At 37.7% G+C, this 24,975-nt stretch overlaps 2 protein-coding genes and 1 pseudogene across 2 annotated transcripts in view; 2 read left to right on the top strand and 1 right to left on the bottom strand.

The window, feature by feature from the left end:
• The window catches only part of LOC107727269 (55 kDa erythrocyte membrane protein-like), a 19,351-nt gene extending 11,374 nt beyond the window's left edge, over positions 1 to 7,977 (bottom strand). The window contains exon 1 of the mRNA XM_016537087.1: positions 7,545 to 7,977. Coding sequence (XP_016392573.1) covers positions 7,545 to 7,667 — 123 coding nt within the window. The 5' untranslated portion in view covers positions 7,668 to 7,977. The remainder of the gene's footprint in view (positions 1 to 7,544) is intronic.
• A 7,524-nt stretch (positions 7,978 to 15,501) lies between these two features.
• LOC107727247 (P2Y purinoceptor 14-like) lies at positions 15,502 to 19,589 on the top strand. Its single transcript, XM_016537050.1, has 3 exons — positions 15,502 to 15,900; positions 18,318 to 18,384; positions 18,527 to 19,589. The coding sequence occupies exons 1-3, from the start codon at positions 15,502 to 15,504 to the stop codon at positions 19,582 to 19,584; spliced, it is 1,524 nt and encodes a 507-aa protein (XP_016392536.1). The 3' UTR covers positions 19,585 to 19,589.
• Positions 19,590 to 23,372: 3,783 nt separating this feature from the next.
• Positions 23,373 to 24,975, top strand: part of LOC107727246 (probable G-protein coupled receptor 34) — a 10,044-nt pseudogene continuing 8,441 nt past the window's right edge.

The following is a 24,975-nucleotide window of genomic DNA, read 5'->3' as shown; positions in this document are numbered from 1 at the left end:
CACTGGATGCAACAAATGCCTCATTTGTAATGGGTTTTATTAGTTTTGTCTCATCGTGCCGGGACACGGCATCACAGTATGGTAAGGGGTGTAACATTTCCGTCACACGCTTGAGGTGTTCGGCCAATCACAACGCACTGGATAGTTGGTTAATCAGAGCACACCTCGCTTTTCAGACCGATTAGTTTTGTAAAAATCGACGCGTTTCAGAAAGGCGGGGCATAGAGGAGAAACAATAATGTACAGTATGTGGAAAATAATGTGTTTTTTGAACCTTAAACCGCATAAACACATTTCATTACACCAAATACACAAAATAATGTTCTTTTTAGCAGCATCATATGACCCCTTTAATAAAACTGAAATGCTCCATTGTAATTGCACTACATCTCTTTTGACGTCGATTATATCAGAATCAACATGTGGCATATCTAATATGCATCTGGAGGAGCACCTGAAGAATAGAGGCCTCAATATGCTATGTGTCTCTAAAGTTTAGCCCCGCTGCTAGCAAATCTCGATTGCTTGATTGTTTACATCGCAAAATGTAAACTATATTATCGTCCAGCTCTAATCTGCTACATGCTTTAGCATCATGCTATTCATTTGAAAAACATTATCATCAGCTTTACAAATAGAATTGACTTTGCACATTATATGATACTCGGATGATAATCAACAACATATCAAAATATGCTTTGTCTAAACCTCCATGAGAAAAATGACAACTCATGATTTGTATCAAAGTCTTTATAATCCTGAAATGCATAATCACTGACATGCATTTACACTTAATTCAATCCAGTATAAATATAGCATCTGTCTGGAGACATTTAAGATCGAGGCAGTGGTGCTATATAGAGTATTTTTTTCAGTTTCTTAGTGGTTAATGTATAGAGGAAAAAAAATTGCAGTGGAGGCTATCCTCCTTTGGTATATGAAACAATCATCATGGAGACATAATTTTCATGATATTAGTTTGAACTGCTCCAGCCTATAATCTAGCAACTATCTAATTAGGTTGGGTAGACAGACATATTAAATCACTAATAAATTTACCAAGCTTCCATTTGAGCTTCAATACAAATTAAAAATAAAGGAATACCCACACCTAAGCTGGACATTTAGCCAAATGTACTCTTTTTTAACACATCGCCGGTTCCCGCCTCCTTCTTCCCGACCTACGAACGGGTGTTACATTGGTGCCGAAACCCGGGAGGAAGGAGGGACACGCTGTCAGAGAGCCCTTGCTGCTGAGGGGGATCGCGGTGCTGAGGAGATCGGGCAGCAGGAACAAGCGGAGAGACCGCCGGGGCTGCCCGAGGCGGTGGTGCTGGAACGATGGAAGACGAGAGGGAGCGGAGGAGTATGTGACGAGTGGGGGCGGGGCCGAGAGCCGTGGGAACGGAGCGAGGCCGGTGAAGTAATTGATAATAAGCGACACCTGCACCACTCACCGGTCTCGAGTCCCACGGAGGAGCTCTGATAGGATAAAAGGAGGAGCTCCTCTGTGGGACTCGAGACCGGTGAGTGGTGCAGTGGAGTCAGGACTGTCATGTGACTCAACAGACAGAGAAAAAAACATCTCTGTTTTCAGGGAAGTGTCATCGCATGGCTTGAGATGTTGAAAGTGTCACCCGATTTTCAGTGCTGAACTGAAAAAAAGAACAGCAGCAATAACCAAGGCACATTAACTTGCTAAATATTTCAAATCATGTATCATACTCAAACACCTAATTTTGAAACTCTATTGTTTTTTCTACATCTGAAGCAAACAGACAGATGTAAACCAAAGAAAAGCTCTGGCCTTTGAGGAGATACATGCTGCAGTGCACTTCACCAAAAGAAGTGCGATAGAGTAGATGACTCTGGCTGATACCTGCAGTATTTTGAGTCTTGTTTCATGCCCTGGGGAACAAAGCACACCACTGATCTTGTGCATTGAGCAACACATGCCAAAGCAACCCTGGTGGGTTTTATCTGTGTCATCTTCCAAACCATGAACCTGAAAGGCCAATTTACACTGTTATTTCATGCATTGCAATTTTGACATGACTGACAGTAATAATATCCAGTGTTGCAAACTACTCCACCTTTTTGTCAGATTCCGCAGTTTTGAATAAAAAATGTATTCTTTCATTTACTGGACTTATGTAATTCTTAACTGAATATGACAAGACAAAAAGTATTAGGCTGACATATGAATAAGAGTATGCACATTTGAAAATAGTTTAAACAGATTACTTCAAATTCAGGTTCTTTCTTCTTTATTCCATTAAATCCATTTCAATTCAAATAGTTTAATTCATTTTAATACAAATGAATCATGACATGGTCACGGCCTTGCAATGTAGGAAACTGTGGCATTAGGTGTCTTTTATCATAATACTGCTGTCACAGTTTTAAAAATGCCATAGACCACAACAATACAGTGATTTTACCACAGTTATTTATTTATTTTTATACTGCTATACTATATGGCAAATCTTCATTATGTGATTGTTTATAGCATCTCAAAATGTACACTGTATTACTGTTTTAATTATATCCAACTTTATTTGCATATAAACTACATATATCTCAGATTTTTCATTTAGTCACAAATTGTAGCTATATTATCGCCCAGCTCTATATACAAAGTTGAATAATATAACATCATGATAATCTTTAAAACTTTATTTGCTTGCTTGATTTTTGTGATGGCAATGCTATTTTTTGAAGGTTTACTATTAATAAGGACATTTTCATGGGAAATATCCATCTCTACTATAGACCAGCTACTCATACATGTGCTACAGTCACAATCAGCCATGCGTGAACAGGGAAGCTCCTTTTATCTAAAGCAAACACAGTGCAGGAACACTGTGTTTTACACAAGCAGCTCCGAACTGTTCTTCAGACTCCCCTTTATCTGCAGAGAAAATGATGGCTTCTATTTATAGAAAGCTTGTGCTCTTCTGTTTGGCTAGTGAAGCACCTCTGTCAGCAATCTTGAAAACCTTAGTATTCTGTAGGTAGTAGGTGTAGTATTCAAATGAGATGTTGGATGAAGAGATTGTCTTCATGATTCTCATTTTAAAAAGTGTTTCTAGGGGGTTGCTACGGTGTTTTGGAAGGTTGCTAGGTAGCTTACTGGCCCAAATCTGAAAATCCCTAGATATGACTTCACTGTTATAGGCATTCCAATTCACAATAAATTGACCATAAAGTTATTGTCCAATATTAGCACTGGATTGGTCTGAATTGGCTGATACTGGAAGCAGATAATGTCAGTACATTGGAGCTTACACATTGGAACATTAGATTTTAGTATAGATGTACCATCACGCTAGTAAGTGACTATTGCGTAAAAAGATTTATTGGCTATTGCTACATCAATATATTAAATAAAAAAAGAAAGAAAGAGTAAGTGCCAACATATAAATAGGTTTAGAGCAGATTTTAAGAAAATCAAAGAGATATGTGCAACACTTTTTCAGCTAGAGTGGCCCAGAGTCAGACCAAGAAGATTAACTAGAATATGATAAGATATGACTTCTCAACAATCATTAACCTTGTTACTTCACAGATGTCTTTACCGTGTCAGAACATAATGTCCCAAGTCTATTTTCGATTTTCAGAGAAGGATTTTGAACAGTTAAGCACTGCTGGTAATATAAGGAAAAGCAGTTAATGACATTAAAGGGGTCCTATTATGCTCTTTTACAAAGTCTTGATTTTGTTTTGGGGGTGTACTAGAACAGGCTCTCATACTAGGTTGTTCGAAAAACACATTATTTTTCACATATTTTACATTATTACAACACCTCTCTCCTCAGTCTGGCATGAACGGCTCAAATAATTCCTGTATCAAATGAAGGCCCGCCTTCTGAAATACGAAATGCGCTGTGATTGGTTAGCTAGGCCAGTGTGTGTTGTGATTGGTTAGCTGGGCCAGTGTGTGTTGTGATTGGCTCCACTCGGCGCCTGCTTGGGAAATGTCACGCCCCTTACCATAGCCGACTAACTAAAGTTGAAAAAGTGAAATAGCATAATAGGACCCCTTTAACTCATAAAAGTGAAGAGCAGAGAGATTGATAATGGTGAGCTGACATCTGAAACATTACTACTCTGACTGATTAAATTATCATTATAGTCATCATTAAGTATGATTGTGCTTCTAGGCTAAATGTTACATGATGTGATTACTATCTCTGCCAGCTTATAGGAATGATAGATGAGATCTCTTCAAAGTCTCTATTGTTTAGAAAGGAAAATGATTAAATTGAGACTGGAAGATTCTGGGGGGTTTTTTCTCCTGAAAAAAGACCCCAGACCAAATTGCTCATGAAATTCAAATCATCTGAACTATTGTATCTACTTAAATCCTAATATTATATCTATTAAACTGCTGTACTCTAATTTTATGTCTGCAATTGTCTGAAAAACATCTGAGATTGATACATAAACTGAAGTCTATTAAGTCTTCAGAGCTATAAAAGAGCAACCTTTAAGCAATAAAAAGCCTTATTTATTTGCATAAACTATTTTGAGATGAAAAAACGATTCGAGTATGACATCAACAAAAAGTAGAAACCACATATTCTGTTACACCAAATACACAAAATAATGATCTTTAAAAAAGCATCATATGACCCCTTTAAATTATCTTAGAGCAAAATAATATTTTTCCAGGCACAGACTGGAAAAATCCCCAGCAACATTAAATGGAATACTAATAAACATAAATGAATGTATTTGTTTCCGAGAGAAACGACGCGCACACAGCTGTCATGTATAGCGACTGAATGATTCATTTCTTGTCAGTGATTCAGAACTGGTTCACTGAACCTGTCTGAGTGATTCTCCAGAGGATTTGACTTATAGTGTCAAAGTTACTTTAACAGCTAAACAGAAGAAATGAAACACATAAAACGTACTGAAAATATATTTATGACTTGATTTTATATAACCTGTTTAAATATATTTATGACGTAATTTTACGGAAGATTTACCAATAATCAAAAATTATGTACAATGTACTTTTTGTGTTCATATTGTATTGCAAAACACTTTTGCTGCTATTAAGGTGGGATACGGGTAAGGTTAGGGACAGGTTTGTTGGTATGGGTAGGTTTAAGGGTGGGTTAAGGTGTAAGGGATGGGTCAACTGTGTAATTATAAATGTAATTACAGAAATTAATTACAGATGTAATTACATGCAGGTATTTTTAAAATATAAGTACAATGTAAAAACATGTATGTACACAATAAGTGCATTGTACCAAATTATTAATTTAAATGTAAGTACATAGTTGTTAAGGCCACTTAATATAAAGTGGGTCCGTGGAGATCAAAATTTGAGAACAATCTATAAATATTAGATTTTTTTTTCTGAAATATTGTTAATCTTCATCGTTCAAAATTTCACAGTTCTACTAACATGTTTGACAAAATATGTAATAAAAAACCTTTATTTTGTGGAAAACAGTGATCAAAATTAGAGAAAGATGATTGCAACTAAAAGTTTGGAGGGTTACAGCTGTCAGAAATTAGTAGTAGAATTAATGACTTCAGCACATCTGTGGCCGCAGGACATCACTAGTTTCTCAGACTGTGCTGGTGTGATCTTGGTCAACTCTTCTTCCAGTCTCTTCCATAGTTCCGTAACTGTAGTAGGTTTCTTAGCCATAACTTTTCACCAAGGATTTTCCAGAGATTTTCAGTTGGGTTTAGGCCATTTCATTATTTCAATGTTCTTAGCTTCCAGGAGCTGCTTTACCCGTTTTGCAGTGAGGCGGGGAGCATTGTCTTGCATGAAAATTGCTGGCTGATTGGGAGATGCTCGCAGGGAAGGTACCGCATGTTGCTGAAGGAGGTTCTGATAAACATTTGCATTCACCTTCCATGTATCTGTATAAGAAGCTCAACTCCTGCTGAAAAAAACATCCCACAAACCATGACACTTCCTCCTCCACCTTTCACTGACTTGGCCTTCAGTCTTTCCTCAGTCTGACGCCGAAGAAAATGTTTCCCATCAGACTCAAATAAATTAAACTTGCTCTCATCACTAAAGTGAACTTTGGACCAGTTCTCCTCTCTCCACACAACATGCTCGCCAGCAAAAGTGAGTCTAGCCTTTTGATTCTTTCTGCTGATGAGAGGCTTGGTCACTGAAGAGTGCGCTTTTAGTCCGACTTCTCTTAAACATGCAGAGACAGATCCTTACCCTGATCAGCACTGAACTGGCGAGCAATTCCAGCTGCAGTGTTGAACCGATTCCGCATTGAGAGTCTCTGCATTATCCTTTCTTTTCCTGCATTTTTCTTACGAGGACGACCAGCCTTTTTGGGGAACTTGAATTAATTAATGTCATTGTAAACCTGCAATATTCAAGAAATCCAAGATTTAGAATGGCCAACTTCTCGTGCAGTGGCTGAAAGGGTCATCCCTTTGGCCTTCATCTGGACAACCTCCTGTCGCAGGGTTTCAGTCACCTTAGAGCAGCCCGCCATCTTGCAATCTCAGTGAAAATTTGAGGAATGCTGCCAGTTAAATAGGGTCTGTCACATAATTAAGGAAATTAGCACCAGGTACCAGATTAACACCAATAACTTGGAGGGATCTGTACGTGTTCTCTAATTTTGATCTGAGTTCTTTTTCAAATATCTCATTTAAGTTTTTTTATACTGTGCTTCAGAATACAATTTGTGAAATATGCTTAAAAAACCTCCCTTCTACTGCTGTTACAAGGATAACTTCATATAGGAGGACTAAGCAGTGACCTTGAAAGTTTGGAAATTCTAGGTTGTTCTCTAATTTTGATATCCAATGTGCGTGTATGATGGTATATATATATTAGACTTGTGCCGGTATTCGGTAATGCGATATATCACGGTAATGAATATGCACGATATTGTTATCCTGGGCACTTCTAAATACCGTGAATAATTATATATTACAAATTATTTAGAATTTTGAATGCATTTTAAGAATACTTTTCCCATCAACTGGTCAAAATGCACAACACCGCCGTATGCTGCATGAAAGATGCGTGCGCACTCTGACCTAAACAAGCACGGACGAGAAGCGCATGGCGGAACAAATAAGGCATTAAAAGAATCACTGAATCAGTTTTTTTAATCCGGTTCATAAAAGAACTGTTCGAAAGAACCGATTTGAGGAATGAGTTCCCCACTACAATCATGACGTCACGATGCGTCATGACAAAATAATATTGAATAATCTATTCAACGCCTTTATATGTGAGTCGTGTAACATTTCTTCTAGTTATGCTGCAAACTGTTTCAGCTAAAATCGTCAAAATATCTAATGGTATGAAGAGGAAAGTTGTTCTGAGCGGCAGTCTGATCTCAAACCGGGCTGCACCAGTCTGGACCAACCATCGTTATCCCTTATGAAACTCTTATATCTGTGACACTGATAAAAAAAAAACTATCGATACACACTGTCAACATCCGATTGACAAATGTAAATGCTGAAATAAGGAAACAGTTGTCTTCTGTAATCGTAAGATCAGTGGGTTGTTTAGCGAATCCTCTTACCTTGTCTGACTTGGGTTTATTCTGCAGCAGCTGTTCCAGATAGAGATCGGAGAGAGCCGTTCGCGCGCTGTTGACACGCTCCAGAATGACAGCAGGTTCGTTTTTATTGGAATTTAATATCATGTTTCACAGTTAGAGGGGGAGGGAAAAAAGGAAAATAGTCTAGACCGAGTTGGGTCTGCTCAAGGTCCGAAAGGGGTTGGCCAGAAGAGCGATACGGCGTGATAAGAAAGCTTGAGATAGTTGAAAATAAAAGGTTGAGGGATTCGGGCTCGAAGTCCAGAGTTTGTGCAAGAGACAAGAGACACAGCTGACAAAGCACATAAACATTAGTGTGAGGAGGGGGCTGGCACACTGCAGCTTCCCTTTAGAGTGCGCACTTACGTAGTTACTATCCCTGACAAAACGTAGAGCGGACCCGCGAGCGATTTCTACTATGGCAACGACTAAGCTTATGAATATTAATTAAAGTAGCAGTAGTCCAAATTGATTGGCTGAAAGGCAGACGTTGGTAGGCGGGCTCTAGTCATCTAGCCAATTAAAGTAATCCTGCGATTGAAGGCGTGGATCATGAATATTAATCGTGTAATGTGATCGTATTCTCCAGGAAGGTTTGATGAATGTGTGAAGCCTTCCCCATAGTAGGATTTTAAAATTAGCACATGTTCTGTCGAAATAGTTGTGTTAACCACTTGCTAATTGAAGTTGTTTCGTTTCCCTGTTAAACTGAAAATGTCATAAACAAGATGCCGAACAGAGGTTTTGTGCTCTTTTCAGCTAATTGTTCAATTATGCTTTCAAAGTTAGTAAGTACCATTATATTAATAATAAAGAAAGAAAAAAAAAACCAGCTCACGAGAAAAATAATCCTCCTGTAGTTTATTGTAATTGAACTGAAAATGAACTTTTCCTGTGCATATTAGTGAATGTGCATTCATGTCAATAAGACATGCTTGAATTTAATTGAAATGAAATTCAATTGAATGTAAGAGCATGTACGCCCCCTTGCGTCCCCCACACAGATTTTATTTATTTATTTATTATTAGTGAAAGTAGAGTTAGAGTGTTCTAGTATGAGCTACGTCCTCTAGAACATATTCAGGAGGTAATTAATTAACTTTATTACACGACTCTGTGGAATACTTGATTCTGATTGGTCAATCGCGCCATCCAGCGGTATGTTATTCCCAGATAACAACCGCCAAATTGAATAACACACCGCTCATCCGGGTACTACGAGTTATCTTGACCGGTACTACTTTTATGCTTAACGAGTCACTCCGCTATCGTTGACTGTCTGGCGCCATCTTGTGACTGAAAACACTTAACCACCGCGTGTTACAATGGAAGACTTCAGCATTAATTTCAACATATATGGTAAAAACAAATCTTTTTAGCCGTGTAATAAGCGGGATAATGTACATCCAGCCGGTTGTTATCTCAGAATAAACCCCGACAGGGTGATCATGGACATCCATTTTGTAGTGGTATCCAAAAGAAATTAAGTGCACTCATTCAATCCTATAATGCACTGCAATTATGAGTGTACAGTATAACCAATGCGCACTCATCAGCTACAAAAAGAAAGAAAGAAAGAAAGAAAGAAAGAAAAATGGTACAATGGGGCAGTACCATTTCAAAAGGTAATAGTATGTACGCTTTAGTTAATAATATGTTACTTTAAAGTACTGATTTTTAGGGCAAAATATGGTACAAAAGTGTACCTTTAAAAAGGCTACTGGCCCAGTGACAGAGTCAGTGGGTCATGCTTTTTTATTTTATTATTTTTCAGGAAGCACAAACTACACAAAAGAGGCAGCCTATCCAGCACACTCAATGTCCAAATTTGCTAACTCCTTTTTATTCCTTAAAGTGGACTATAATAGTGGACTAATGAAGGCAATAGTGAAAAGGGTAGGTTAACATGGGGTAAGATGACCAATAGATTGCACAAAATCTAATCTTAACACTTAATGAATGGCTTTGCTCTTAATTTTTGTGATTTCATCTGAATATCAACATATGTGAGATTTAGCCAGACAAAGCAGTTCTGAGGTTAATTGATCTAATTTTGTGTCTGGAAAATAATGATCTATGATGACAGTATTCACTGATGATTGTATTATGTTGAATATCAAACATTTTCGTGTCTGTTTTAGACACAAACATGTGCATTTCAGACATCTTCAGACAATCATTGAATTCAAATCTATAGGATGAGTTAAATCATTTAATTTGAATAATATTGCTATTATGACACATTTTAAAATAAGGCCAATTACATAGGTATATGTTCATAAATGTATTTTTCAGATGAATCTCTTTTACTGGGATTCTGCTTTACTACTGGAGGCCTCTTTGAGTAATATTATAGATTGTGCTGTTATTAGCAAAATAAGCAATTTACTAAATTAGCAAATGTTTCTATTTATTTCCCTTAATTTCCCTCTGGCCCCCTCCCTGCTTACTGTGAAAACAGTCGGCTTTGTATCTCATCACCATTCAATGGCTGGATGTCAAGTGGTGCCGGCAGAATAACATAGATTTCATAGACAATTGGATGAGTTTTTGGGGCAGTCCTGACCTGTAGAAAATAAATTATATGATCACAGATCATAACCTAGATGTGCTCTGTTTGACAGAAACCTGGCTAAAACCAGATGATTACTTTACTTTAAATGAGTCTACCGATTACTGTTATAAACATGAGCCGCGTCCAAAAGGTAAAGGTGTTGCTACAATTTATAGTAATATTTTCAGTATTTCTCAGAGGTCTGATTTCAAGTATAATTCATTTGAAGTAATGGTGCTTTATGTAACATTGTCTACTGCAACAAGTGTTAATGATAAATCCCTATTGACATTTGTATGGCTTCTGTATACAGGCCACCAGGGCACCGGAGCAGAGTTAGTGCTTATAAAATCTTAAAGGTGCACTAAGCAATTTTTGCCAAACGATGTTGATATTTGAAAGCACCAAAACAAACCCATACCCCAACAGGATGAGCTAATGTATGAAATATTTATTAACGTTGTGGCATGAAGCAGAGTGAGGCGGACACACGGCTCGAAAGCAGCGGAGCTTTTATTAAATTTGCTAACTCCTTTTTATTCCTTAAAGTGGACTATAATAGTGGACTAATGAAGGCAATAGTGAAAAGGGTAGGTTAACATGGGGTAAGATGACCAATAGATTGCACAAAATCTAATCTTAACACTTAATGAATGGCTTTGCTCTTAATTTTTGTGATTTCATCTGAATATCAACATATGTGAGATTTAGCCAGACAAAGCAGTTCTGAGGTTAATTGATCTAATTTTGTGTCTGGAAAATAATGATCTATGATGACAGTATTCACTGATGATTGTATTATGTTGAATATCAAACATTTTCGTGTCTGTTTTAGACACAAACATGTGCATTTCAGACATCTTCAGACAATCATTGAATTCAAATCTATAGGATGAGTTAAATCATTTAATTTGAATAATATTGCTATTATGACACATTTTAAAATAAGGCCAATTACATAGGTATATGTTCATAAATGTATTTTTCAGATGAATCTCTTTTACTGGGATTCTGCTTTACTACTGGAGGCCTCTTTGAGTAATATTATAGATTGTGCTGTTATTAGCAAAATAAGCAATTTACTAAATTAGCAAATGTTTCTATTTATTTCCCTTAATTTCCCTCTGGCCCCCTCCCTGCTTACTGTGAAAACAGTCGGCTTTGTATCTCATCACCATTCAATGGCTGGATGTCAAGTGGTGCCGGCAGAATAACATAGATTTCATAGACAATTGGATGAGTTTTTGGGGCAGACCTGACCTGTTGAAAATAAATTATATGATCACAGATCATAACCTAGATGTGCTCTGTTTGACAGAAACCTGGCTAAAACCAGATGATTACTTTACTTTAAATGAGTCTACCGATTACTGTTATAAACATGAGCCGCGTCCAAAAGGTAAAGGTGTTGCTACAATTTATAGTAATATTTTCAGTATTTCTCAGAGGTCTGATTTCAAGTATAATTCATTTGAAGTAATGGTGCTTTATGTAACATTGTCTACTGCAACAAGTGTTAATGATAAATCCCTATTGACATTTGTATGGCTTCTGTATACAGGCCACCAGGGCACCGGAGCAGAGTTAGTGCTTATAAAATCTTAAAGGTGCACTAAGCAATTTTTGCCAAACGATGTTGATATTTGAAAGCACCAAAACAAACCCATACCCCAACAGGATGAGCTAATGTATGAAATATTTATTAACGTTGTGGCATGAAGCAGAGTGAGGCGGACACACGGCTCGAAAGCAGCGGAGCTTTTATTATGCCACAGTCTACCGCTTCCGCTCCTTCCGGAAAGCAACGGAAGTAAGCAGCGCTGTTTTATCATACTAGATACATTTGAACATTCTGTTATAACGCTACTCTGTGCGCTCGTCACCTTGTGCCTTTAAATCTCTGCTGCCAAGATACTCCTCTGTCGTCACGGATTATGGAAAGTGAAACTTAAATCTATAGGGGTGGTTGGATTTATTCACGCACGTTAAAATATTTATTTAAAGCTTCTTTGTTTTCAGATTCTTATTTACAGCATTATCTTAATAGGCTGTATATTAACTTTGGGAGAAAAGAAAACCGGTAGTTTTATGTGAAATCAGACATTTGAGCACCCCCATATAGCCAAAATGGCATGATCATAACACAACGTGAATATTCGACTGTGAGATTGGTAGTCGAATCAGGCTCCTCCTATCGAAGCATCTAATCTTCGACTATTCGGGGTCACCCCTAGACAAATCTAACTCTTATTTTCCTCAAGCCGAGTAAAAGTGATGATCTGCACATGAAACACCATCCAAGAAACATCTGTAGATGTAACAAACAGAAACAGGTCACAGGTTCCACAGGTTCTACTTAAGCAAATGTATTTAAATCAATAAATATTTATTTAATAATGAATCTAATGGTTTGCTGTATGTGGATGTTTGGGTTTTCAAATCTAGTGTGAAATCCCTACGTTTTGCTAACACTTCATTTGATGTGTTACCAGAATGACTTTACTGCTAGTTCTTTGCAGTGTTGTAAAGTGAAACTGTTGAGTTTGGTAGTGTGGGCTGGAAAGGTTTCGGTGTCATCATTTTCTAGCATTGAGCTGCAGATTTAACAGTTAGAAAGTTCAAAGATTATTATGGTTGCATTTGTGGTTTGGCTGCCATGCAAAATGGAGTTTTGATACAGCTCATGACACTTCCTGTGGGGGCAATGATAGCAGTCGTGGTCTTGTGCAGCCTTGCAGTTAATGTATGAGAAGTGATGATATTTCAGATGACTGGTAAAGCTTTTGTAGTTTTCGTGTTTATAAATAATTTAAATATTTGCACAGGAAATTGGATTAAACCAGGTCAGTTCATAAACTGACTGAAATGAATGAATACTGTTTAATATTTACATTTAATCATTTAGCAGACACTTTTATCCAAAGTGACTTACAAATGAGGACAATAGAAGAAATCAAACCAACAAAAAAGCAACAATATAAGTGCTGTGACAATATGGCAAGTATATGTAGCAAGGTCTTTTTTTCTTTTTGTTTCTTCTAGAAAATAGAATAGAGAGAGCTAGTGTTTGAAGGTCAAGTTATTATTGTTTTTTTATAATAAATAAAAAGAAAACATGTAGATACAATAGAACAAGAATAGAGAATGCAAGTGTTAGAGGGTCAAGATGTTTTTTTTATAATAAATAAAAGAAAACAAGTAGATATAACAGAAACAGAATAGAGAGTGCTAGTGTTAGAGGGTCAGGTTTTTTTATATATAATAAAAGAAAAGTTAATAGCGTAGAAATAGAATAGAGAGTGTTAAGGGGTTAAGTGTTTTCAATAAATAAATATGTTTATTTTTAAATTACATTTTTAAATGTATTTTGTAATAAATAAAAAAAGAAAAAAGTAGATAGAATAGAAATGGAACATAGAGTGTAAGTATTAGAGGGTCAAATATATATCCTACAACATATTGTAAATAAGAAAAAGTGTTTGTTTTAGTCTGTTCTCTTTACTGGAAGTAGGCCTATATTGAAAGTATAGATTAAAGCACATAGACTCAAACATTTATTTGGAAGTCATTTTGTACTTTTTTTTTTTGACCTTCCATGAGAAAATAATAATGGTAGTTGCATACTGATTGTTTATACATCACCTGTGCACAACAGGCAGATTTTTTCTTTTTTCTTCTTTTCTTTTTTTTTTTTTAAATATACCCATGACTTTTTAAATGGGTTATTTATTTACTTACTTACTTACCTACTTGCTTGCTTGCTTACTTACTTACTTACTTACTTACCATGACAGTTGCATTATAATAGCACATTTTAAAAACTATAAACATAAAAAATAATCTTAAAAAAAACAAAAAAAAACTTGTTTTTGTATTTGTACAGAATGTAAAAAGCACAATCCAGTTCAAACCAAATGACCCCGCAAGGTTTTTCTCATCAGTTTGCTATTTGAAATGTTAACCAGCTGGGCTTTCACATGTGATAGTGATGAATTTATCACATAGTTGTCTCTTGACTCTACATAACCTTCTTATTAATAATCATACACAAAACATAATTTAATATACACACTAATATACAGTATACTAGGATACACTAGACATGAAAAATATAAGATGGGTTTACAAAGAGCTAAGTGCAAACTTTTAATAGAAAATATATTGCATAAAGTCTCTGTCACAGTTGTATAGTGCACTACAAAAGCACACACCACCAGTTACTCAGTGTCTAGCCTCGTCAAGACCAACATCACTTACCCGTGCTACTCACCTGAGAAGCCTGTGTACTTACCTGATGTCCAGTGTCTTATCTCCTGCGATCTCCTATGACACTTTTCCAGCAATCTTCAGTGTTTCCTAAGTATCTCCTCGTCTCGTCTTCCTCCCAGTGTGTGCTGCTCTGCCTGTGAAAGACATTGTCAATTATTACCATCTACCATCCTTCGTTTATATTATCACTGCATGCCACAACTCACTAACCTGAATTTTTTTTTTGTTTCTGTCAATAAATACCTTCATTGGGTTCAATACTTCTGTCTCCTCTCGTCTAGTATCCCCAGACAGAAAGCTAGACCATACCTCCATAAACTCTGTAGGCACAGCATCTCCAGATCCATTTTAAGAATTTGTGTCCACCAGGGATCTCCAACCCTGCTCCTGGAGAGCTACTGTTCTGCAGACTTCAGATCCAACCCTGCTCCAACATACCTGTCTATAATTATCAGGTAACCCTAAACACCTTGATTAGCTGGTTCAGATGTGTTTAATTGAGGTTGGAGCTGAAATGTTCTAGTCCCAAGGTCAATCCAGGACCCTACTCTGGCTCGGTGCTCGCTTGCCCTTGAGACGCAACTGCATTGTTTTCTCACTGAGTGTAGCCTGGTGTGGATATCGTCCTCTGACAACAGCAGGGCAATCCCTCCTCCGTCCATTCGCCTTCTTTTCCAAAAATCTTACCCTGGCAGAGCAAAATTATGACAATGGCAACAGAGGTCTTTTGGCAGCCAAACTGACTCTACACTCTAAAAAAAATGCTTGGTTAAAAACGGACAAACCCAGCTATAAATTTTCTATGATTTAGTAAATCCTGTTATTACACTCTATTACTAACTAATACTAGTGAACACCAATTGTTTTAATTGGACAAACCCAGCTATTGGGTTTTTTTGACCCAGCAGTTGGGTTGTTTTGAACCCAACCGCTGGGTCAAAACAACCCAATAAGCTGGGTTTGTCAGTTTTTAACCCAGCATTTTTTAGAGTGTAGAAGAGTGGTGGCCCTGGCTGGAGGGGGCCCATCATCAAGTCCTCATTCTAACAGATCATCATAACATGTAATAAGCATCAGTGCTTCTATGCACGACAGGCAAGATGGGCCCTTTTCTTCATGCGATTCCAGTTCACCTTCCCCTCTCATCCAGGTACCAAGAATGTGACAGCAGACACCCTCTCCCATCTCTGTTCACCTGAGGAAAATGCTGAAGAAGCCGAAACCATCATTCTCCCTGAGCTTGTGGTCCAGTGGACCCTGGATGATAGAATCGCTGAAGCCACCGCCATTGAGTCAGCTCCGCTGGGCTGCCCCATTAACTGCACATATATTCCTGTCTCCCAAAGAATCTCCTTCATTGAGTCCACACAGTTCTCCGTGGGCACTTCCCACTCAGGGTCCAATCAAACCCTCTCACTCCTCCAGAATCAGTTCTGGTGGACCCAGATGGCAAGATTTCATCCAAGGATCTGGTATGGAAGAGCAACTCAAAGATTGCAGATGGAGCTGTACAAGGCGCAGCTACATATGTGTTTAAACGACTTTAGTTGAAACCTGAGATCTATAAGACTGTTTATGGCAAAGTTATTGTAAAGGATGAGCTTCTTAATCTTCTTGCAGAAAAAAAATAAGACATTAAGCCAGGACAAGATTGTTCTGTTGACCGTTTGATTCTGATAGGATTGAATCCTCAAAGAAAGTGTTGTTTGAACTCTAATCTATTACACATTGGAATGTTTCCCATAAAAGGCCACAGAATGATGTGGCCTGCAGTCTTTTGTTGGCACTGGAGCTATGGGTAATATCAAAATGGTTAAGAACGAGTTGGTGAGTGTTTTTGCTTACAAGTTTACACCTGATCTAGAATTGGAACTTTGTCCGAGTATCTGAAAGAACAAACTTGGTTGTGAGGTTATTTGTCAGAAGATTGGTACTGTATACATCTGATAAAAGTAATGTGGTTAAAAAGAGATGATCTGTACATGAAACATCATCCAAGAAACATCTGTAGATGTAACAAACAAAATCAGGTCACATGTTCTACTTCAGCAAATTTATTTAAATAATAAATATTTATGTAATTAATCTAATGGTTTGCTATATGTGGATGTTTGGGTTTTCAAATCTAGTGTAAAATTCCTATGTTTTGTGTAACACTTCATTTGATGCGTTACCAGAATGACTTTGCTGCTAGTTCTTTGCAGTGTTTTAAGTGAAACTGGGGCATTTGGTAGCATGGGCTGGAAAGGTTTCAGTAAGTGAAATGTACAACCTGGAGCTCTGGCCAGAAGGGGCATTTGTCAGACACTATTACGAGCCATGCAGGGTGGGAGTTATTGGGTCTAATACTGCACCTGCTTTTGGGGGAATGAGTGTGCCTCTTGGAAGTGTGAAGACTCATTAGTGGAGTTCTGTGTAGTTTGGGTTTTGTCATACAATTGTCATGGATCGTGCGTGGGCCAGAGTGCAGGGGATGAAGCCCGACACATTATTGTTGATAATCTCCTGGAGAAGTGTGATATGTTCTGTTTGCACGAGACTTTTTTAGCAAAGCAATATTTATTGGTTGGTAAGTAAGGAAGGAAGTAGGTAAGTAAATAAATAAATACATCTTTTAATGATACTTTTCATGTGGGTTGGTGAGTCCACAACAAATATTAGCATGGGGAATACTTTGTGGCCTGGTTAGTGGTAGGATAAATGAGGGTGTGGTTATCCTGTGGAATAAGAAGCTTGACTTATTAGTAAATGTGGTTAGAGTTGGTGTCAACTGGTGTATTGCAATACAGTTTACTTAAAAGGACAAGGAATTTGTTATGCTAAATGTGCATATACCTTATGAATGGCATCATAATGAGGATGAACATTTAAATAGGCTTGCCATTATTATTATTATTATTATTTTATTTATTGAAAGTAATACTACCCGTTGTGTATATGTCACTGAGGATATGAATGCGGGCATTTCAGATAGAAATTCACTATTTGATAATCATATTGCTGAGTTTCGTCTAGACAATAATCTCATATTGTCAAGTAAAATGCTTTTGCCTGTAGCTAGTTGTATTTATACCCCCCCCCCCCTTCATGTCTGTTTTACTGGTTTTATGATTTATGGTTTGTTACCAGACCCAATGCTGTCTGTTTTGTTTTTCCCAAGTTATTAAGGACAAAGCTGGTATGATAGTTAGTACAAATAATTATAGGCCCATAGCTTTTGTCAGTTTTCTGTCAAAAGTATTAGAAATTATTGCTGAATAGGATAAATGAGTTCATTAATTCTGCAGATAACTAGTTTGGTTTTAAAGCTAAACATGACAGTGACCTGTGTACATATGCATTACAGGAAATGGTAACTCATCAGCTCTGTGTATGGCTTGTGTTATGATCTGTAGAACTAAAGAGAATAAATGTCAAAATAACAACAATCTTATAGAAGAGTCTGATAAGAATCTTACTGTGTGTGAAAGTGAAATATCTTGGACATTTTATTACTAAGCACATGACAGAAGATGAGGACACTGAAAGGCAAACTTTTATGATCAAATTTATGTTTTTGTTTTGGTTCTTTTAAGGTTGTTTAGGTTGTTACAAATCAAAGAACTCTAAAGCAGAGGTCTTCATCCATTCTCCTGGAGACCCACTGTCCTGCAGAGTTTAGTTCCAATCCTAGTGGTTCTCCAGGAGTAGGGTTGAAGTATATATTCCTCAAGCCTCAACTGTGCAGTGTTGGGGGTAAAAACTAGGTGATGGTCACCAGTTTTCATTTTAGGCAACCAGATATTTCCTGTGCTCTGAGAATGGAAGTGAGTTTTGCTTTTCTATCAGCTTGGTTCATCTAGCACTCCTCTGCATTTCTACTGAGGTTAGCAGTCATGTCTACCACAGCAACCAGGGTCCAACGTCACATGCGAGCAGAGTTTCCTGCATAGGTACTGGAGTTTCTGAACCGGCATGCATCTAGTCACTTGCTCAAGCACAAGCAAACCAGCTACACAGGTAAGAGTGTTATTCTTTTCTTGGGATCTTAGCATTTGTTCAAAAGCAATTCAACAAGTTGTAGAAATACTTACAGTAGATCAAGTAAGAACCTGTCATAATACAGACCATTTTTAAACCTTTTCCTCACATGCCTCATTAGGAACACCGAAAATCACTGTATGTCAAGACTTTGAGGAGCAGTCAGCAAGTGTACACCGATTTTCGACCGTCACAATGATGCAGGAAGACAATTTAACCACCAATGTGTCCTGTCAGATTCATGATGGCATATTGTCACCATTCTTGCCCATTGGCTACATTATCATCTGTTGCATTGGTCTGCTCTGTAACACTGTCACGCTCTACATATTTTTCCTTCGGCGACAGACAGACTCTTCCATGACCGTGTACATGCGGCACCTTGCCCTAGCGGACACCCTCCTGGTCATGTGCTTGCCCCTGCGAGTTTACTACCACAACAAAAAAGGTCCCTTCTACTTGTGCAAGGTGGTGGGCATCTTCTTCTACATCAACATGTATTCCAGCATCCTGTTTCTCAGCCTCATCAGTCTTGATCGCTACTTGAAAATCATCAAGCCCGTTTGGGTCTTTCGAATACAGAAGACAAAGTGGAGCCACATGGCAAGCTACATCGTCTGGGTGATCCTCATCTCAGGAGTGATTCCCTTTTTTATAAGCAACAGTCAAAAACATCCGTGTGACCAGGTTTGCTTCCACTTCCACAGCAAGGGGCCTGTCGGTGGGACCATTAACCTGACTACAGTGGTGCTCTTCCTTGTTTTTTATGTAGCCTTTCTTTGTTTTTATGTGAAGATCACTAAGAAACTCAAGACTATGTCCATGGGTAATGGTGACCCTAAGGCACAGAGTCACAAAAAAAGGGTAATCATGAAGATTTTCTTAGTACCGGCCATTTTTACTTTGTGTTTCTTGCCCTACCATGCGATACGAATACCGTACGTTCTGGCTCAGATGAATGTGATCGGAGATCTTCAAAGCCAACGATTGTTGCACATCTTAAATGAGAGTACCTTGCAATTGTCTGCTCTAAATAGCTGCCTTGACCCAATTATCTATTACTTCTTATCCAGTGCATACCAGAAAACAATACTGTGTGTCACTCAGGGCAAGTTTAAAAACATGTATGCTTTAAACAGAAGGAGAATCAGCATAAACCGCTCACTCACTGAAATTTAGCATTAATGGATGACTTTTCCATTTGTGACTCGTGATGTCTACATGAATCAATTTTTTAAATTCAACAAATTGAAAATATTTAGTTTTAAATTATGTTTACTGTTGGTCACAGCTTGGGCACAGGTGACTGAATTCATGTTTCATATGATCATAAGAAATAATATCTATATTTACATAAATATAAAGTATATATGTGCGTGTATGACGGTTCTAACATTTTTGTAATAATAATAATAATAATAATAATAAATAAGAAGGTGTGCCCAATCCTCTGACTAGCAGTTTATTTAAGCATGTCTTGTTTTTCTATAGATGCTGAATATGTAGTTGTAGCATTTTCTCTAGAGCAGTGGTTCTCAGATTGTTTTTCTTTGATGTACATTTTGTGGTGGTGCCCAGAAACAATATCAAAATGGTTTATCCAAAATCAAACATGGATATATATCAGTATGAAATTGTACAGGCCCAACAAAATGTATATTAACATAATTTAGGCTAAACAGGAAATTAAGCTTTTGGTTTCTAAATGTGTGTTTTTTTTTTTTGTTTTTTTTTTTTAAATGTGTGTTATAAGTTTTCTGCAGCCACAAATAAAAATTTTTTTTTTAAACAATATATTGGATGCACAGCTATTGACTTTAACATCAAGATATGGGAAGCATTGATTTATATCTGAACTATACAATATTATATTTGCTTTGTAGTTTAACTCTCTCTCTCTCGCGCGCTCTCTCTCTCTCTCTCTCTCTATACAGTTTGCATTTAGCATTGTATTTTCTCTGCTGTCTGTGACCCAGAAATGACGTGCAACCAACTATTTGAGAACCACTGAGCTAGAGTTTCTGAGTGTACATTTGTGGATAGACTTTTTAGTTTTCCTTCGTTACTTTATTTAACTGAAAGAAAGTCCTGTATTTATGATAGTTTAATATGTGTAATGAGAAAATGAGCTTTGTAAATGTTATGGATTTCTTTGTTTGTAATAGTTCCCATGTGGTTGGTATGGGTGCTGTTGTGTTATGAGTCAAACCCATGTTTTTGGTGGTAGATTCTGTATAAGTGTTAGCCACATGAAACTTTTTTCTAAATGTGAGAGAAATGTGGGAAAGTACTAAAAATAAAAAATACAAATATTTGCACTTTTTTTTATTATTTATTTATTTAAACAATTTAAACTTTTTTTTTTATTTGATTTTGTTGATAACTGAAACCTGAACAAGATTACAAATACAAATAGTAAATAAAATTGTTTATATTTTTGTTAAATGCATAACTGCCTTCATGCTTTACTTCATGCCCTTTATAAACTCTTTATGCACATATTCATACATGCCTGTAATCTGGCTTAAATATTTATAATTAATTATAACTAGTTATGATTAATTATTCATATTTCCCCATGAATGAGCTGATTCGCTACACCATTATTGTAACAGAGCATGGAAATAAAATACATTTTATTTAAATAAAATATCTCAATGTACCTCAGTGTATTGATTGTTGCAAAAACTGCAGTTCTCAGCTGATATCTTAGATAGGTTTAGTGAGCTTGACATGATGCTCAAAACTGCTGTGTGGGGTTGTTGTTGTCATTTGGTTCTGATCAACGGATTGGAGAGAGCATTGATGAAGTGATGAGAAGTTTTTTTTCCTTTTTTTTTCTGCAGCATGTGGGTGACTTGCAGGATCTTGATTGTGACTTTATGAGTTTCAAGTGCAGATCATTTTCCACTTACACTCCATTTTGCATTTAATACATGCTTACACACAGACACACACACACACACACACACACACACAGGTTTCCATTTTTATGGTAACATTCCGTAGACGTAATGGTTTTTCTACTGTCCAAACTGTATTTTCTATCCCCTTAACCTAACCCTACACACAACTTTCTGCATTTTTAGATTTTCAAAAGACTTAATTATATGTGATGTATAAGCTTTTTTCCTCATAGGGACCAAAAAATGTCCCCACAAGGTCAAAATTTACTGGTTATGTGGATGAGAATGATGATGGCAGAATTTTCAGATGAACAAATTATCTGTGAAAGATGTGATTTTCTCCTGTTACATGCTTGATATTTTTGGGGATGTTTTGTAACATTTAAGTGAGACAACTGGCACTGGGGCAAACCATAAAAGGAAATTACCAGGAAACAGGCAATCACGTTCAGTACAAGCTCAATTTATTTTGAGAGGTGCAGATTAACAATCATTAAAGAGAATAATTTATAAGATAAATTATGGGAAAAGGGAGAAAACTGATTGATGCCAAAAAAATAAAAAATAATCAAAAGCAAAACAACCCCGATAACTGAACCCCAACCCAACTAATTTAACTATCAAACAGAAAATGTAGAAATAAAACTGCAAACTTCAGCGTATCCAACGCCCAACATAAACTATCCTAATTAATAACAAAAGTACATAAGTGGGCTCTCACTCCTAACCTAGAATTAACAAGAAAATAACAAAATTTAAATACAAAAACTTACCAATCTCCTTTTCCCGAAATTACTCTAACAGGTCTCGCGTGACAAAAGCCACATTGGTCTATGTTAGCTGATCTCAGTGTTAACTTCGCACTGCATGCCAAACCAGTAAAGCACTAATCATTCAACAACAGGCGTTTCCAAGTTCTAGCGAACAATGACAGGTTTGGTGAACCTAACCACAGAGCTTGAAAGCCTCAACAAACTAACGAGTAAATAACAAGTCAACTGAACAATTCAAAAGAACTAATAAACTTAACACAATACACACAACTCAAATAAACAGAGAAAAATAAACACGGCTGGCAAAAATGGACAGTCGCCCGCTGTCTGGAAAGCAGGATGGCTGACAACAGCACACAAAGCCCGGCCCCCTTTTAAATGGGTAGGTCCATCCTGATTGGTCAGCTGGTGAACTGAACAGCCAATAGACAAAACCTACGAATTTAGAGCAAAAACAGCAAGAGAGGAAAAGGGGGAAAAAAAACAGGGAGCAAACAAAAATACAAAACATACGGGGAACGTAACATTTCCCAAAGTTAATATACAGCCTATTAAGATAATGCTGTATTGACAGTAAAATATCGCCAAACTACATATTCCATGCTTTTGTTTTCTTCATTGTAAGACGGCAGAGAGTGACGCAACTGGAAACTGTATCCATGTAATTATGCATAATTAATTGTTATTATAATAGTAAGTACATGTAATGTGTAACAAGGACACCTCAAAATAAAGTGTTACCGAACTCTTTATGAGTTGATTGCTTCCACCTGTTACTGGTTTGTTTGTCAAGGTTTGCCTATATAAGCTCTGTTTTTCATCTTAATCTTTGTGAAGTCTCGCCTATGTTAACACTTCTTTTCTAAGTTCTAGTATCCTGGTTTCCTGGATTCTCGTGGACTATTGTGAATAAAAGGCTGCATCTGGACCACTTAAGTCTCAAACCAGTGATTCATAACTGAAGACTTCACCATCTTAGATCCAGCAGCTCCTTTAGAGATAAAGCCATCATGGACCTGGTTGACTGAGTTATGGATCCAGCAACCTGTCTCATTCGGCTCCATCAAGGAAACTGTACCCTCGAGGACCACACCAGAGACTTTTTAGATATTGCATATCTTACAGACTTCCCAGATTTCACCCTCATTGATTTCTATTGTCATGGACTGGATTATTTCAAAGACACTCTAATCTGCAATGGACCTCGGAGGTCACTCAATACATTTTTGGACTATGCATTGCTGTTGAGTGGTTCCCCCTTTATGGTGGCCAAGGAGCTTGATCGACTATGAACTCCAGCATGCCCTACACTGAGAGTCGTGAGCCCAGTGTTGGTAGCGTCTTCCACTAAAGTCTTATGGTGCTTTTCCACTGCATGGTACGGCACGGTACGGCTCGGTACGGTTCACTTTTGGGGGGTTTTCCACTGGGTACAGTACCTGGTACCTGGTACTTTTTTTAGTACCACTTCGGTTGGGGTTCCAAGTGAACCGTACCGTTACCAAAACGTGACGTGTAAACTCTGCTGATCACGGATTGGCCGGAGAGAATCGTCACTACCTGCGTCACTGAACTTGCGACACAAACACAAAAGAACCGCTAGATTTAAATCAACACAGCCAGCGAAGGATCGAACGCAACTGTTTTGAACTAGCGCACCTTTTTTAACAACCAAAAAGTTTTGTTGTCTGTTGCGGAAGAACAGACGTTCCTCTCGTTGATAGCAGAGGAGCGGATCCAGCGAGAGCTTGATGGGGCGATGCGGAATGAAAAAGTTTTTTTCAGGAGTCGCGGCAGTAGAGGCGGCGCAACTATAACGACATGTGAATAATCCCGCCCACTCTAAAGCGGTACTGAACTGCAGTGGAAACGCAAACCGAGCCGAGCCGAACCGTGCCGTACCAAGCCGAGTCGTACCACGCAGTGGAAAAGCGCCATTAGAGGAGGCTAATGTGTGTCTTTCAGGAGTGTTGACCCTGGCAGAGCTTTATAAGGCCCTGCAAAGCATAGAGTCTGGGGGGCACCAGGTGTGGATAGCCTCCCTGTTGACTTCTATAAGGCTTTTTGGTTGGAGTTCGGAGGGGATTTGCTCGAGGTACTCAATGGCAGCTTGTCAGAAGGCAGGTTGCCTTTGAGATGCCGGGGAGCGGTAATCACTCTCATTCTAAAAAAAGGGACCTTACTGATTATAACAAAGTTCGTAGATCGGGAAGAAGGAGGTGGGAACCGGCAAACATTTAAACATAACACTTTAATAAATAAATAAACACAAAACTAAAGTAAAAGCGGCAGCCCCTCACGGACGACTGCCGCATAAAACATAACAACATAAGGCCTGGTCCTCTCTCGTCCAAAGTTTTGGCTAATAGATTGGCTGGGATGTTGGAGCAAGTCATCCATCTGGACCAGATATATTGTGTCCCAGTAGATCTATTTTTGATAATGTTTCTTTAATTCAAGATATTTTTCATGTGTCTAAATTGCTAAATTTAGGTTGTGACTTGTTATCTTTGGCTCAAGAGAAGGCTTTTGATCGAGTTGAGCATTCTTATTTGTGGAATACTTTAGAAGCTTTTGGTTTCGGCAAGAAATTTGTAGATATGATCAGAGTACTCTATTGTGATGTTGAGAGTGCACTGAAAATAAATAGTGGCTTATGCGCTCCTTTTGGGCCTGTTTACACCTGGTCACTTCATGAGTTTTTTCTGATCGGATAGCTATCCGATCGGGAAAAGACCAGGTGTAAATGCCCTCCGAAACGCATTCGAGACAGATATAAATCCGATCGCTCAAACCACTTTAGGAGGTGGTCTGGGACGCATTCCAGACGAAACTGGACCAGTGTAAATGCATCTGGTTGTTGAAACCACATATGTAAATTTTACTCCTCC

Source organism: Sinocyclocheilus rhinocerous, unplaced genomic scaffold (genome assembly GCF_001515625.1).
Source record: "Sinocyclocheilus rhinocerous isolate Xijiao unplaced genomic scaffold, SAMN03320098_v1.1 scaffold95, whole genome shotgun sequence".
Classification (NCBI taxonomy): Eukaryota; Metazoa; Chordata; class Actinopteri; order Cypriniformes; family Cyprinidae; genus Sinocyclocheilus; species Sinocyclocheilus rhinocerous.
The sequence above is the reverse complement of the archived record's forward strand: the minus strand, read 5'-3'. Positions and strand labels throughout refer to the sequence as shown.

Excerpts from the sequence above, each read along its gene's own strand:
- LOC107727247 (XM_016537050.1), top strand. The coding sequence starts at position 15,502 with ATGCGATTCCAGTTCACCTTCCCCTCTCATCCAGGTACCAAGAATGTG. Across the intron at positions 15,901-18,317 it reads TGCAGATGGAGCTGTACAAG|GTACTGGAGTTTCTGAACCG; the intron begins GCGCAGCTACAT and ends TTTCCTGCATAG. Across the intron at positions 18,385-18,526 it reads CAAGCAAACCAGCTACACAG|GAACACCGAAAATCACTGTA; the intron begins GTAAGAGTGTTA and ends ATGCCTCATTAG.